Raw genomic sequence first — 17,849 nt, 5'->3', positions numbered from 1 at the left:
GAATGCGTCCGCGCACTTAATTTTGTTTTTCACACAAAATTTGATACAGATTCTTTGATCCATTTTTTGGAATAGGCAAAAATCGAAGACGAGCCAAAACACGTGCAAGCAAAGCAGCTGTCAAAAATTAACTGAACATTCAAAATGGCCGAACTTGTCGGCATAAGTGAGAGACATGAGTACCAACATAACGCCACAAAAAAATCGAAAATCGAATATACGTAACCCGCGGAAATTCAAAATTCGTGATACTTTTTGAACAGACCTCGTATACAAACTTCTTGCTTGCTTCCTCTCCTCCTCCTTCCTCTCGCGCTTGGAAGCAGACGCTGCGTCATTGTCGCGCGACTGTCTCTTTATCGCGCGCACGCCGGGGCTATCAACAATCTGTCGTAGCGGTTTAATAATAGGCTTAAAATGCCTGTCCAACGCCATGTCCTCCTCGATTCTATCAGTCTTCAGAACAATGTTTCTTGCGGAACGACTCGCTCGTTTTCTCGATTTTTTCACGCGATTTTTCTCGCGCTCGTCAGCGAAGAGAGCTTCGTCTCTGGCAAAGTATCGACAACTGGCTACGTTACAGTATCGCAAACCCGTTAAACCCTTTTCTGTATCTCGTGTCTTTAAGCGCACTGTCCTTGTCTATCATTAGAAATTCATATTTTTTTCGCCAACAATCGCGACGCAACAAACGAAAGTCGTCGTACGACATGTCAGTATTCATGTGATCATTATAAACGTGTTTCAAGTTTCTACCATTTTGTTTGCAGGATTAGCAGGTTCGCGTTGTCGCGTATCAGATTTTATCTTCGCGTACGTCTGACAGAGATAGAAGCAGTCGACGTTTGCGTAACAGCATCCTGTTTATCGCATGTCATATCATCAAAGATAAAAATAGAAATTGGGCGCTGTTGTTGGAGAACGTAAAATACCCGATTTATTTATGTCGATAGACGTGAATAAATTTTCGAGATATCGATATTAGGTCAATCGAAAAGTTCCGTTTTTTGCAAAAAGTATGGTTATTTTATTTAAAAAACAAAATGAAAAAGTATCTTAATCAAAATAATGTTCATCATTAGCGATGACTTTTTCCCATCTTTCGGACAGTAAGCGAATTTCGCGGTGAAAGAATGACTCATCTTTGGAGGCTATTCACTCAGAGACTCATTTTTCAACATCTCCATAAGAATTGAAGTGTTCCTCTGCAAGTGCGTGTGCCATCGAAACAAGTGATAGTCGGAAGGGGCACAGTCTGGTAAATAAGCCGCATGATGGAGTAGCACTTCCCAGCGAAGTGCTTGTAACGTTTTCTGGACAAGTTTTGTGACGTGAGGTCGAGCGTTGTCATGAAGCAAAATCACTTTATGCTGTCTCGTTTCACATTTTGATCGTTTTCCGTGCAATGCTCGGCTCAAATGATTTGTTCTCGGTAGAGATCCCCTGTAACTGTTTGACCAGATTTCAACAACTCGTGATACACTACATCCTTTTGATCCTATCAAATATATAGCCTTATTTTAATGGATATTCCGCTTTGGCATCAATGTCGATGGTTGGCCTGGATCGCAAATGTTTTTTCGGCGTTTGGGGTTATCGAAATAGATCCACTTTTTATCGCCAGTCATAATTCGGTGCAAAAACTCCTTTCTTTGTTGTCTAGTAAGCAGAATTTCGCAGATGGTTTTTTGCTTTTCAATGTCTCTTGACTTCAGTTCATGAGACCCATTTTTCTTCCTTGTAGACCTTTCCCAAGGCTTTCAAACGATCAAAAATAACAGATTGAGTACAATTTAATGCTTCTGCAAGTTGTTTTGGTATTTAACATGGGTCATCATCCACCATGCCTGCAATTCTTCATCTTCAATTCTCTTGGTTCAATTCTCTTGAAACGCTCTTTGTCTTCCACATTAAAATCACCACTTTTAAAGCGTCAAAACCATTCTCTGCATGTTTTATCGAAAGGAGCACTATCATTATAAACTTCTACAAGCATTCGATGAGCTTCAGCTGCAGTTTTCTTCCATTTGAAGCAAAAGATTAACACTTCATGCAAATGATGCTTATTTGGCTCAAATATCGACATTTCCGATGCAGTAAAAAGCAATGTTATTGATGCAGACTTTCATATACTGAATTTTATTGACAGATGGCAGGACTAAAAAATTAAGCTTGGTTTAGACATTAGAGTTATCGACAGTTCTAGCTAGAGCTGCTCGCCGCTAGATGGACGGAACTTTCTGATTGACCTAATACTTTGGCTGTTGCAGCGATTTCGAGTAGACGAACACGTTTTCGAAATGTACGCCATTTGGGCTCTCGAGCAAGCTTATGAGAACGTTTTACCGCAATTCGATGGGTCGCAATTGATCGCGTATAGTGTTCGGCAGCATTTCGCCGTGCTTGCGTTTCTCCTTGCTGCCTCTCATCATTCATGATTTCGCGTCATAGTTTGTGACGCGTATCGTCAGCCGTTGCCGCACGAATTTCATGCTCGCACTAGAGGCTACGCGCTCTCAAACAACTATTTAGGCGCGCGAATTGCGCAGTAGCAAAATGTATCTCACGCTGTGTCATCCTTTCAATATTCGAGACTTATGTGAGCACCGAGCAGTTGCAATATATATCGAAGGCCGTACTCTTACGCGTGTACGGTGAATACATTGAACACGTCTGAGACAAGCTTCCGAAACACATGAAGGCTGATTCGGAGATTCCTCGTCGCTGCAATGAGCACTACAATCAGCCGTGGCAGCGAACGCATATTGATGATCCTGCATCTACGATAAAAACTATAGTGAATGTCGGCGTCACGCGGCAGTCTGCTGAATCGAGCGATACACGTGCTTTTTTTGAGTTACATATTATTCCGAGCTACCAGTTTTGCAGCCCGGACACTCGGCTTACCAAGCGATTAGTCAGAGATGAGGCGGACATAAATCCGCTGTACGCGGTGTATCGAGAACATGACATTGCATATTCTCGGAGCAACGATAAACACGCAGCAGATAGTACTCGCTGATAAAGTGCTAGGACGCGTCGTCGCGAGAGATTCGGCTTTTAGCGAGAAAGTCGCCGCTGCTGCCATCTGGACAGCGATAAAAGCCAAGGCCAAGATCGGCATGAACATGAAATCGAAGAAGACGACGACGAGGAAAAAAGAGATGAAAAAGCGGTTCTGACGGCGAAACGTGGTGGCGCGTTACTATTTCTGCCAATATTGTGCGCGCTTGAGTCCTTAATCGGCGGAGCGGTCAGCGTGGCGAAAATGGTAATCGACAGCAAAGCCGCGCGACGTCAGCTCGATGAGCTGCAACCTCACGATCGCGCGATAGAACAGGGCCGCGGACTGTATCTCGTACAAACAGGGCGTAGTTACAAAGAAAAAAAACGCCAAAGAAATGATAAAAATGCCGTCTAGCATAACTACCAATGTGCAATTGAACAAACTCTGGAGACGTACGTAGGCTGCTGGAAAAGTTTCTGCAAACAATATGAAAAAAACATGTAAAATTCGGTAAATAGCTTTATTGTTTTTCGAAGTATTCGCCTTTAAGATCGATACATACGCTCGAACCAATTTTCGAAGCATTTTTTCTACTCTAAGGCTGTAACCTCAGAAATGAGTGTATGAAATGTTTCAATAGCTGCTTCAGGCGACTCAAATCGCTCACCACGCATCTTATTTTTAATGTTTGGGAACAAAAAGAAGTCATTAGGTGATAAATCAGATGAATACGGACAATGAGTCATCAATTCGACATTATTACTGGATAAAAAATCAACGGTTTGATGTGCTGTGTGACAGCTAGCGTTGTCATGATGAAGGATGATGCGACGATTTCGGTTTGTTCTACGCAATTCATTTATGATTTTTGACAAACAAATTGTTGTATATCAATCAGTATTTACAGTCCTTCGATCCTCTAAAGCCACGGTTGTCACATGTCCGGTATAACCGAAGAAACAAGCAATCATTTGCTTGGCAGCACTGCGTGAACGAACAACTTTTGTTGTTTTCGGTTCATTTTGAAATATCCAAACAGTGGCTTGTTGTTTACTTTCGGGCTCATACGAATAGATCCATGTTTCGTCCCCAGTAACGATGTTGTAGACCAAATTTGACCGACCTCGGTTAAATTTTTTGAGCATTTCTTTGCTCCATTTAACACGAGCCTGTTTTTGAGCTTCGGTCAAATTGTGTGGGATCCAACGACTGTAAAGTTTCCGTACCCTCAAGTGATCATGCAAAATCGTATGTATTGCTTTCATGTCAATGCCTAAGGATGTCTGAATCTCGCGATATGTTATATGCCGGTCTCGCTCAATCATTTCACGCATAGCATCAACATTAGTGGCAACAACAAACGTGGATGGACGACCTTCACGGAATTCATCACTAAGAAAGGTACGTCCACGCTGGAATTCGGCAAACCAATTATAAACAGTCCTATTGGATGGTGCTTCATCCCCAAAAGCCAAATGAAGTCGATCGATGCATTGTTTCGGAGTTAGATTACATTTGTAATCGTAAAAAATCATTGCCCGAAAATTTTCACGCGAAATTTCCATTTTCTTACAAAATAACTTCTTTTAAAATACTATGCAAACAAAACTAGTTGGGTACAAACTGTCAATTGAATTATAGGTTAAAAACATCTAATTTTACGGATATGATAGTAGCAGAACGTTGGCCCCACTGGAAGTACTAGATTGCAGAAACTTTTCCAGCAGCCTACGTATGCGCGCACTATACTTTAAAGGTGTTTTTATGCGTAACTGACGAGCGGCGCGCGACAAAACGAAAGCGGTATCGTGAATCTGGACGATGCGACGGGGCCTGGTACTCACTGGGTAGCGTACGCGAAGAGGAACTGCGTCGTGTATTTTGCATACAGAATAAACTTTGGCAAGCCCAACAGCATTGGATCGCTGCTGGGATTCTCGTTGAAGCGTACCGCGACTGCGACCGCGAAGATGGCACGAATTGGACGTGTCAATCAACATAATAAACGTAAACGTTATCCGCGGGCACGTACAGCAACGGTAAAAGCGCGCACACGATACACAAATTTTCGCCGAACGTGTCATCAGAATATAAGATATCGGAATGGCTGGCGCAGATTATTTAATCATCGCACGGACCATAACGAATCTAACGATACGCGTTGTCGATCAGAACGGACGATTGCTCGATTTTCGAGGAGAAGAGATCACAGCAGTTAGACTGCACGTACGACGGTGATAGTGATAACGCGAGCGTGAGATGCTCGTGATGAACGAAACGGGGTACATGCAGAGAGATAATGCATTCTTTACAGGCCGGTGACGTAACAGCTCAATAACACTCGTTCATCCAGCTGCATCAGGAAGAAGAAACTCAGTTCGTCGAACGTTAAATTTTTAAAGTTTTTGGGATTCGCGGTGCGCAACATTTGAGATGACTGATATCCTAAACATTAAAATTGCCGATCTTCGACGATCGCATCGTCAAGATTGAGACTCACACGTACATCCCGTTCGTCAACACAACGTTCGGGTACAGCAACGAGATAAGGATATCCATACAACAGGTACATACTGCTGTACGAAGGCTTTCTATACGTCGAGGGAAAGCTGACGAAGAACAGAGTGATCGAGGGCGCTAATGTGGCATTGGAAAATATTAGGTTGTTCGGAAAGTAATTTCGTTTTTTTCCAACAGAGGACTTATTGTATTTTTTCACAGCCAACTTCACACTTAAGCCGCATAATCATTATATATTTTGCCACCTGATATAGCAAGGCTTGCTTGTGAAAAAAGTTCGATTGATTCTACGCAGTAGTTTTTGGTTGGTGCCCTATCAAATATGGAAAGTGAAAAGCAGCATTTTCGGCATATTTTACTTTTTTACTATCAAAAAGGTAAAAATGCTGTTCAGTAAGAAAAAAATTATCCGATGTGTATGGAGAAGATGTATTGACGGAACACCAGTGCCAAAACTGGTTTGCAAAATTTCGATCCGGCAATTTTGATGTTGAAGATGCACCACGTTCTGGAAAGCCAGTTGAAGCTGATGAAGACACAATAAAGGCATTAAATGATGCAAACCGGCGAATAACAACTCGTGAGATCGCTGAGAGATTAAATTTATCGAATTCGACCGTTCATGATCATTTGAAACACGTCTGATTGAAAATCGTCTTTCATTTTCATAAGAAAAAACGAAATTACTTTCCGAACAACCTAATAATTACGTTCATATTCGATAATCGGTATGAACTCAACGGTGTGAAGATTGACCATAACAGAAATGTGGGCATGACAAGTACGCTCAAAAACTATCTAATAGTGCCGTCCGATAGAAGCGTGATTATGCGGAATACCGGCTGGGAAGCGCATACTACTGCGGCCGGATACTTTAATTTCTGTGTACCGTTCTACGTACTGCTGGGATTTTGCAAAAATTACAAACGCTCATCACGAGTTGATTTTAATACAAGCGCGCAACGACAACAATTGTCTGACGGGAGATCCGCCGATAGAACCGACGCTCGAATTATTCAAAGTACAGTGGCGAATACCGCACGTGTTATTGAGCGAGATAAAGCTGTCGATGCTGCGCGCTTTGGAAAGCAGACGATATCTGAGCATGTCTTTTCGCTTATAGGATCTGTACGAGCTCTTGCAGAGCACAACCACGTATTCGTGAGCCATCAAAATGGCTATATAGCTCGAAAAATCACACATGTCATCTTTGCTTTGCAAACAGGTCGAAAAAACATCATATCCGAGGATATAAATCGTTTCGACGACTGCAAATTAAGCAATGTGATACTTTATCTAAACTCAGAATGTTATCCGTACGATAACTTGAATCTGGATTTCGATCAAAATAGATGTGCGATTCTGCACGACATGTACACGCGTTTCTGCAAGAGCTATTACGAATACGAATATCTCGAGCCGAGTCTCACCTTTACGACTTTTTTACGTAATGGCTCGTTCGTGATCATCGATTACTCTCGATAAAACGAATCGGTCAAGAGTGGCACGTGGACATGCGATTAAACTTTGAATGTAAGGAGAACGTGCTTGCAAATACTACCGCCTATTGTCTCATCATACACAATCGCGTGGTTCAGTATAATCCATTGACCAACGTTGTGCGCAAAATTACCTAAGTGTATCCTCCGTCACAATATAAAATCTGCGATACGCCGCAATCGATCACAGTCTTCTCGACAACATATGGTTCCCGTACCAATGTTCGTAAATCTGCAAGGTTTCATCGTTAACAAGAAATTTATCGTGAAGGAAGTGGCGGTGTTGAAACACAGAGGACCGTTCTCACGCATTACATTTTTACGAGTCCCGCGTTATGGAAATTTTTGACAAGATCCGACAGGTCTAGCGCTTCCTAATTGAGTGCTTATCACCATGGATTGCGGTGAGAGGACGGAATGATCCCATACAGCGAGGCAAAACGCCTGATCACGGATTGTATTTGAAGATGATGCTATCATGTACATCGAAGGACGCGAGAAACGAACGTGGCTGTGGAACTTGCTTCTGGACGATGAGCGAGAACATATGTACATCGAAACCTTAGGTACAGTTTATGAAAACATGGAATCTTTAACTACTCTGGATGTTGCTAATACTATGCAATGTGGACAACATATTAAGAACTGCGCGTTATAAAATGTATTTAAAATATATAACTAGTGGTTGCAAAAGAATTTTTAAATAAAAATATATTATTTTTTAATAAAATATATTTATTACGTATTTTTTTTCCCTTCCTTTGTAATACATGTACTCGTATGTACAAACGTATGTATGTATGTATGTATAAACGTATGTATAAATGCATGTATGAACATACGTATAAACGTATGTATAATCGGAGATAATTGAAGAACGGTAACGTTACCGACAATTAATAAAAATTTATGATTATTAACATAAATATTTCGATAATACATTATTAAATTCGTAATTTTTTATTACATAAATATTGTATAAATAAGTATGTATACTTTTAATGCTATAATATCTTATATTATACATTGCCGAAATATTACAATTTTTTCTCTGTAGTTATTATCTCTATTGATAATCAAACAGATAATAACATTAAAATGACAATTTTGAATAAAAATCGAGTATTATTAAATTTTAAACATATATACATGTCTATGAAAATATAATAAATCATGAAATTAGTACCGTATTATTAGTTTCTTACTCTTAATCACTTAAATTTTAATAGGCAAGCGAACTTTCATAAGCATCAACCGTCTTTAATAGTATCTCAGTGCCAACGTAGAGTGGGTATAAAGAGAGTAGCTCCAATGCATGTGCCTAGTGCTGATTGACTCCGCCATATGTAGTTCAATTGTTATTATAGTTTAAACTGTCAGTGGCTCGCGAGCCAGCTGTGCCGCCGAGCGCTTCCCTCTTTAATTCGATCCTTCGGCTGATTTCAAGAACGACTATTAGAATCAGCTGTCGCGATATAGGCCCTACTCCCAATAATAAACCATAGGACTTCGAGTTTTTCTTCTTTGTTATACTACGTTGTATTATTGGAAACTTTAAGTTTTTCTTCTATCTGACAGATATTCTTACTCGTAGTTAGAAGAAGATAATTTAGAAAAAAGAAGAGGTTAGGATGAGGAATTGCGTTATAAATATGTGCAGAAAATGATGATTTCGGCTAATTGATTCCATTCTCTTTATTTCCACCCTATAACCACCCGTTGGGGAACATGATTCTGCATGATGTTCAGCACTCTTAACTCTTATTAAAATAACTCTATATCAATAGAATAACGAAAAAAGTAATAAAAACATTTTGTTACTTGTTACTGAAAATTGTGACTTAGTTACTGTTACTCACTAGGAAAAGTAACTTCGTTACTCATTCGTTAAAAAAAGTAACGAAATCAGTAACTTCGTTACTTCCTCCTACAGCATCGATTATTGCGGAAAATTTTCTCTTCTAAAATAAATCTAAAATAAAATCTGCCTCGTTTAAAATAAGATCTCTCTTGCACTAAAGAATAATTCAAGAAAGTTCTAAACTTTTGCGCGCATATAAATATTCGTCACAGAGTAAAGTAACGACAAACAAAATTGATACGCTTTCACGATAATATTTGTAATATTTGGTTGTTTCACCACATTGTCTGCGATAAGGTACAAATGTCACCGAATTGCTGAAAAAAACAGTAAAGAATTGTAACTTTTTAATAATTAGAGTAAAATAGATTAATAATAGCATATCTGTTGTATACTAGAATTTGGAAATTCTCGTTCTACACAATTCGAGACATTGCATTTAATTCATCAACCAGGTATTATGTGCTCATGAATAAGAAAAAAGAGAGTGTGATTTAAATGTAAAGCTAAATGTATGACTGAGAAATTTATGGTTTTAATTTTATGTACTAATGCGGGATTTTTTGTATTTTTACTGAAGATGGCCAGATATTGGCCGAAATGTCTAAATTTAATCTGAATCTTTGTCATATATTAAATATCACAAAAAACAACCTGTGTGTGGTTATATGCTTCTTTATTGTGAAAAATTTATTATTAAAAACCACTTTTTTATTATATTTATATTTTCAGAAATGTTTCAACCTTTCACATCTCATGTGCAACAATTCTGAAAAGATTCTACAATATGTCATACGAAACGTGTTGACAGTAATATTTCTAAAATCATATCATATGCAATAAATTGGAAAGCATATTTAAACAGAATAAAAAATCAACATCACGATGTTAAAATGACTAAAAAATGTTTATTAAAAGTATAAAAGTTATGCGTTTCACGGGTTTTCTCCGTGTCCAGATCCATTCTTGAAATGTCAACGTTTCGTGAACCTTGCAGTCCACTTCATCAGGGCGAAGAGCAGCCTGATACTTACTAAAAGTATTTTTTTTATCAATCACGATTCAATTTAACGTCGTTTTGATGTTATCGTGACTTGTTCTACCTTAATTGATGTTATTGTGACTTGTTCTACCTTAATTGCGAAAAACTTTTATATATGAATGACTTCTTCGGGAAGAAATGTTTCATATACAATTATATAAAATTATATATAATTATATAAAAAATTAATATATTTTATATACAATTGTATATAATTATATGCAAAATATGTCCATATACATATATATTAATTTTTTCTGGGATTGTTTTGCTTTAGTTAGGAAAATCTTTGTATATAAATAACAATATTATGTAAAAATTGCAAGTATGGTTCTTTAACAGTGATTATGTATATATGTGCTTATACATATAAAATGATTAATTAATCAAAATAGTTGGCGATATAATAACTATTTTTTAGAAATAAGTTTATTTAAGTTTATTTCAATGTAACCGGATCTCTGTTCACTGTAAACAGATCACTTTTAATAAATTTTAAGTGCTTCAGAAATGATATTGAAATATATGTTCAAAATTGATACTTAAATGAATTGATTGATACTTAAATTATATATCGACATAATAAATTTAAATATTATTTAAGTATCAATCAGGTATATATTCAAATATTATTTTTGTAGTAACATTTCATTGAAATTGCGAAATATGTTTTCAACATTTCTGAGACAGCTCTGGAATAGTAAAATATCCGCAATTTCTGCACATAAAATCTTAAATTGAAAGGTTGATGAAATGTTACAGAATCTGCAATCTTTTTAAAATATTACCAAAAATATTTCAGGTACATACTTGCAAACATATACGAGTACTATACTGCAAACATATTTTGCAATTTTTATGAAATTTTTCACTTTTCAGTTGAAATATTTCTGACATATTTCTGAAGACTTTTGGTGCTATATAAGTTTTTCATGTAACGCTAACAACCAAGATAAAACGAATAGTGCTTTCAATACGTTCAATTGTATTTGTGCTGTACAGTCAGTCGTATGAATGCCATATTAATTCTTAGATTACACAATTTTCGGTTTTAACGAGTGCGGAAACGTATGCGAAAGTTTATTGATTACCGCATTTTATCGAGCGAGAAGCGTTTTCCACGTCTTGTCTCATGAAGGTCATTATTTGTTTCGTATCGTGCGGGTATCGCGGCGATGACAAACTTCATAGCCATATTGCAATAATGCTTATAGAAAAAGATGATTTCTTCCATGCCGCATAGCATTGCTGAAATATATAACATCTATATATGTAACATATATGTCATGTTACTGTAATATATCATTATAATATATCAGATATACATAATCTGATACATTCAAAGTTACTATCACAGTTACTATCAAAGTTACCAGAACAACTATGTCAGAACATAACATTTGTTGATATAATATTAATATACGTTATGTACATCTATGTTATGTTTTGGTTTACTCAGATATGTTATGTTACAGTAATATTATATATCAGAAAAATACAGTGTTTTATAAATACATATCAATATTTTAGGAGATAAATCTATTCACTAAAATAAGTAAAAATGTCATGTATATACTATGACAGTGATTGACCATTAATATGAAAACCATCAAAATGAAGAAAAAAATTCAGAAAATAAAAAGGAGATAAATTTAATGAAATTCCAAATGTAGGATAAGAACCCATTATTGTTTTGATGTTCAGTGGTTTATCTTTTCTAAATTTATATATAAGTGTTGATTTAGGTACGCCATATATTCATGCCGCTTCATTTAACCTCTGTTGAAAATTCTTGTAAATTTTTTGTACCAGATCTTAAAAGAATTGTATGTGATCAATCAGGATTATTAAATAAACGTATATGATCATATAAGAATCTTATATAATTTGTTCATAAATCTCATCAATAATCTTTAATGACTTTAGGAATCTAGAATGAATTGTACACGAATCTAGAATGAATTGTCTATCTATATCACAAAGAAAAAAATCTTGTTTTAGCTTTATAAGAAACTTTTAAAAAATAGTTTCTTTATGGGATTATCTAAGAATATGGTATTAATTATATATGATTCTAAAGTATTTCATGACAAATTATTTATCAATTTTAAGAGACATAGTTACAGAATAATTTATTCCAAGTTGATACAAGAATCTGGGATGAATCGTACACGATAATTGTATAGCAATGAAAAGATCTTGTCTTAACCTAACTTATAAGAAACTCTTAAAAAATAATTATTTTGTAGGATCATCCAAAAATATGATATTAATTATGTGTTATTTTTAAGTGTTACATGAAAGATCATGTATCAGTCTTAAAAAACATATAGTTACGAAATAATTTGTTTTTCAAGTTGGTGCAGGAATTTGGCATGAATCGTACACTACGATTTATATCGCAATGAAAAGATTTTAATTGCTAATTTAGCCTAACAAGATATTCTTAAGAAATAATTTTTTACATCACTTCAAAGTATTGTAATAAAGGTATAATAAAAGTATCGATTATCCCAGTAAATGGAATTATTAAATAAACAGAAACTGTATTAAATATGAAATAAAAAAGAGTTAAGAAAAATTAACAAAAAAATTTGTTAGAATACTGAAAATGACTGAATAAAAACTCGAAATGTATATATTATTACTATCTTAATGAATTTCACTATAATAATTGATGTAGGCTTTTTATGCTCCCTTCCCGAATTAAGTTTGATTTAAGTTGAGAAGCCGTTATTCAATTTGTAAAATAATAATAAAAGAATTAAACGACATTGGAAAGGACAAGGGTACTAGGAGTTAGGTGCAGAAGACGTCGCGCAAATAATATACCTATAAAACATAAAACTTCTTTATTCTATTAAACGCGCTTACATGTTTTGGCTCACTTTTGAGTCCTCCTCAGAAACAACACAAATTGACTTAAATAAACTGTGAATAAAAATTATCTTGTCATAGTGAGTTCCCCTACCTCGAAAATTTAAATGCCAGAATTAAACCCAAAAAGAATAAAAGAAAATGAAAAATGAACAAAAATAAGGAAATAATGTAAATATCGAAATAGAGAATATGAAAAACTAATTTATCAAAAACTTTAAGATTATAATTATCTCGAAAATAAGGACGCTCACCCTGATCACAAATCACAAACTATATCGCAAACATTACTATGAATTATTCAAAAATCGGTTTTTGATATTTTGGCCAGTCAGTATCAGACACAGTGAGTCACTTTTAGTTTTAGCTAGTATTATTCAAGATTACAAATTGAAAAATTTAACATTAAAACGCTAATCAATTCTATAAAAATGAAAGTTGGAAAGTAATAAAAAATCACGCTAGAAAGACTCATTACTGTGTACGAGCGACACTGACTGACTAGACGCGACAACAACTCGACCTTTTATAGTTTGTCCTATAATCAGGAGATAGACCTTGGGAAGCTCCTCCATATCCGTCTGCAAGTTGAGCCCGTTCGTCTCCTGATGAATATCATCTCCGAAATCAATCTCTTCCTGTAATAAGATTCCTCGTCCAATATTGTAACGTTGTCCCAATCGAAATCATGGCCTTCCGATACTCCGTTATAACATTACAAGTAGACGTATTTCATCGGATATGATTCTTATGCTCCATGATTCTTGACTTCAGTTGTCTACACGTCTGTCCTATATAATTCGCGTCGCAACTCTTACACGAAATCTTATAAACAATATTCGACTCCTTGTCACGCGATAAGGGATGCTTATGCACCCTAATAAATTCTCGCAATTTATTGATACTATAAAACGATACTCTCATATAATCGCTATTCAATCTACCAAACTTCTCAGTAATACCACGAAAGGAACAGTGAACCACGAAGACTGCACTACATCAACGCTATTATCATTAACAACACTCTTCCTATTACTAGCCATAATAATGTTCTTCAAACGGTTGCTAATATTCTTAAATATAAAGTTCAATGAATAATCATTCTCTAACAATACCTTAATTATGAAGCATAAATTATCAAAACAAAATTTAAGATTCGGAAGCAAACCCACCTTATCAACTAATCCCACGATCGTACTTATTTTTTGAAAAATCGGATGTTGTGATTAAAAGTTCAAATATCTATCCGAAAAAGTCGGCTTGTAGTACCAATCAAACTTTATCACCTCATTATTCCTAATCACTGTAACATCCAAAAAATTCAATCTATTATCCCCCACTTCAGTGAACTAAAGCCTTGGATGTTGAGAATTAAAAATATCAAGAATGGAATTAACCGAAGAATTAGGCCACTGTGAGTATATCGTCAACATACCTATAGTAAAAAGGCAACGGAAACCGAATCAAAGACAAAGTTCTACTCTCCAACTTTTGCATAACTATATCTGCGATGACGGGAGACAACGGAGAGCCCATAGGAGTACCGTAATTCTACTTATACGTATATAACACTAAAAACAAAGAAAGTAGAATCTAAAACAAATTGAACCGCTTTTGACAAATTTCTCCTCAGGTAAACAACAATCTCTAGAAATAAACCGGCAATGGTCTTTGATACAATCCATCGCATAGTCAATGAGAACGTTAGTAAAGAGGCTAACAATATCCAATGACATTAACTGAAATTCATCACTCAAACGTCTACCATCAAGTTCCTTTACGAGTTTTAAACTATTTTTGATATGACTATCTGCCTTAGAAATTGTTTTTATGATAATATTATGAAGAAACACTGATACAACGAATACAAAGGACTTATCGAAAAAACTATTACACGAAAGGGACAGTCCTGTTTATGTATCTTCGAAAAAGCGGCTCTCGGAAGTATCCCATCATTACTTAACAAACTTCTATATGTGGAATTAGTTATATACTTTTTTTCTTTCCAACTAACTAATAAAGCGCGTAAGTCCGTTACCATCCTCCTCGTCAGATCCCTTTCAAATACCTCATAAATATTCACATCCTCATTTACTCTGGAAATGTACATCTGTCTATCCAATGCTACTGTCACATTCCCCTTATCCGCACGAGTAAAAATAACCCTGTCATTTATATCTCTTAAAAAAATCCTAGTGTCTTTCGCTAACTGTAATAAACTCCTATCTATAATATTTTCGTACAATGTAAGGAATAAGAGAAGCTAAGTTATTTAATACAGGAAGTAAGTGATTCGAGATCGAGATCCGTTCATCAATAAACAATTTGTAAATATTGCTTTCAATACAGTTAATAAGATCGACTGTTAAATTTAATCTATTATCCAAAGATAAGACAAAATTATCTCTCAATTGTATCTTACAAGAGCTCAAAAGTGAGTCGAAACATGTAAGCGCATTTAGTAGAATAAAAAAGTTTTATGCCTTAATAGGTGTATTATCTTCTACACCTGACTCCTAGTGCTCTTGTCCTTTTCAGTTTCTTTTGATTTGTAAGGCGTCTTTGTTAGTTTGATTTAAAAAGAATGAATTTTTAGCCAAAATAATTCTTTTAAATTTCATTCAACTTCTTGCTTGTCCCATTCCATTTTATTTACTGGGATACGAACAATAAATCACACAAAATTTCAATAGTATTCTTATATAATATAATAATATTTTCATAATGACATTTCAGTTATATTCTTGCAAGATTCACATTACATACGCGCAAAATTTGTGTATACCTCAAGATTCATAACATGTGTGTAAGAGTCATGTAACATGTGTATAAGATTCAAGCAAGATTCTTAATTTATTTACAAGGATTGTATGCGATATATTCATATATGATCTTGCATGTTCCTATTCAAAATTTCGTATGTAAAAATTTTCTTAGAAGATCTCACAAGAATTTTTCTTGTAAGAATTTGCAGCACACACAGGGACCTCCATACCTTTACGAAATCTACGACATCTACGGCATTGTTAAGTGCCTCTTGAATATATTTTATGCGACTATTACTTTAGGCATTTTAATAAAAAATTAAATCTACAATATTATAACATCTCAAAATAGTAATTTTATTTATGAGGAATAATTATAAGAATTTGAAAGAATACGGGCAGTAGAAGTCAAGCGCAGTAGACGTCGCGTAAGTAATATATCTATTAAGTGTGAAACTTCTTTATTCACTAAAACGCGTTTACATGTTTCGGCTCATTTTTTAGCCTTCCTCAGAGACAACAAAAATTAATATATATATAAACTGTAAATAAAAATTATCCTATCATGGTGAGCATCCCTACCTTGAGAATTTAAACGCCAAAAAGAGTGAAATAAAACGGAAAAGAGAAAAGAAAGATGAACGAAAAAAGGAAATAATGGAAATATCGAAATGGAAAATATGAAAAACTAATTTATCAAAAACCTTAAGATTATAATTAATCATCTCGAAAATAAGGACGCTTACCCTGATCACAAATCACAAACTGTATCACAAACATTATTATAAATTATTCAATTTTGAATAATTTATTTTGAATAGTTCAATTTTGAATAATTTATTTTGAATAATCTATTTTGATTATAATTAGATATATTACTTGCGCGACGTCTTCTGTGCTTGACTCCTAATGTCCGTATCTTTTCCAGTTCTTTGAATTATAAGAAGTCTTAGTTAATTTGATTTGTAATAAGGAATAATTATCTAGTAAATAATATGTGAATTACAATAAATGGTCAATAACTGTCAAAAAATGAACTTTTTCAATTACAGTTATTGATCACCCTTTCATTTTCGTAATTTTTGCTGAATTAAAAAAATAAATATGTAGGAAAATATTCATAACCTTGTATTAACAATATATGATGAACAAAAGTTATATTATAAATTGTTTCATAAAAATATAATTAATCTATTTCAATACGTACGCTTAACTGAACTATTAAGTATTTCTTAATTATGTACTACAGTTTTTCTTGCAAGTTCAATTGATGAACTGGAAAGTAAAAAACGGATTGTAAATTGAATATTTTATTCATATATGAAGTTAATAAAGATCAGTTATTAATAGGTTGTGAAATTGGCTGTTAATTTGACTTAGATTTTAGTATATAAATAAATAGTATATAGATAGATAATTGCAAATGGTCAATCACTATATCGTGGTCAATCACTATATTTACTTTATAGAATGTATACACTACATACTCTATATATAGTGTTACAGATATGTATATACAGAGTGTTTTCTCTAACTTGACCATCTCAAATATCTCCGTTCTTTTTAATGATATGAGAAAATACCAAAGGAGAAAGTTCGGAGGGGTACATATCATGATGAGCAAACAATTTTTTTCAAGGTCATATTTTTTGAAATTTCAAGATAATCTCCATTTTTTTTAATTGTATTTTTTGGAATTGTATGATTTCTTTTACACAATATGATTTTTTAAATTATTTTAAATATACGAGTAAAAGTATTAAAGTAGTGATATCAAAAAAACCAATAGTTTACGACAGGAATTGGCAGATGGGCACTACCCGCGAGTGTTCAGCTGCCTGCGGGCAATAGTTGAACGTCTTTGGGCAATAAATGATATGAGGGAAATAATAAGGGGTATTATATGGAAGACGCATTTTCTTTCTTTTGTATAATTTCGATTCATATGTAAATATAAGGTGTAGTAAAAAGAAATCTATTATTTTTGCATTAAATTGAAGGCTTTATTTAGCATAGTTAGAATGATCCGATTTAGGTGCAAATATGCACCGTTTTGTTCGATAACTTGTTGCCATTTTGAAGGTAATTTCATTATGCCTCATAGAAACCATCGTTCCTATTGACAAAAAACTGGGACAGTCGATTTTCACAAGCTTCTCTTGAGGCGAATTTTTCACCAGCAAAATCATTCGCCATAGACAGGAACAGGTGGTAATCACTTGGTGCCAGGTCCGGACTATAAGGTGGATGCATAAGAACCTCCCAACCAAGCTCCCGG

The 17,849-nt window shown here is 34.7% G+C and overlaps 1 protein-coding gene across 2 annotated transcripts in view; it reads right to left on the bottom strand.

Moving 5' to 3' along the window:
• Window positions 1–17,849, bottom strand: part of LOC108745691 — a 60,623-nt gene that overhangs the window by 4,238 nt on the left and 38,536 nt on the right. The window contains exons 1-2 of one of the 2 annotated variants that reach the window (XM_018481990.1): window positions 16,779–16,854; window positions 11,021–11,177 (exon numbers count right to left, since the gene is read on the bottom strand). The exons of the other annotated variant lie outside the window; for it this stretch is intronic. Coding sequence (XP_018337492.1) covers window positions 11,021–11,175 — 155 coding nt within the window. The 5' untranslated portion in view covers window positions 11,176–11,177; window positions 16,779–16,854. Of the gene's footprint in view, window positions 1–11,020; window positions 11,178–16,778; window positions 16,855–17,849 lie in introns of those variants that run through there. 2 annotated transcript variants of the gene reach the window in all.

This window comes from Trachymyrmex septentrionalis, unplaced genomic scaffold (assembly GCF_001594115.1).
Source record: "Trachymyrmex septentrionalis isolate Tsep2-gDNA-1 unplaced genomic scaffold, Tsep1.0 scaffold146, whole genome shotgun sequence".
NCBI classification, from domain to species: Eukaryota; Metazoa; Arthropoda; class Insecta; order Hymenoptera; family Formicidae; genus Trachymyrmex; species Trachymyrmex septentrionalis.
The sequence above is the reverse complement of the archived record's forward strand: the minus strand, read 5'-3'. Positions and strand labels throughout refer to the sequence as shown.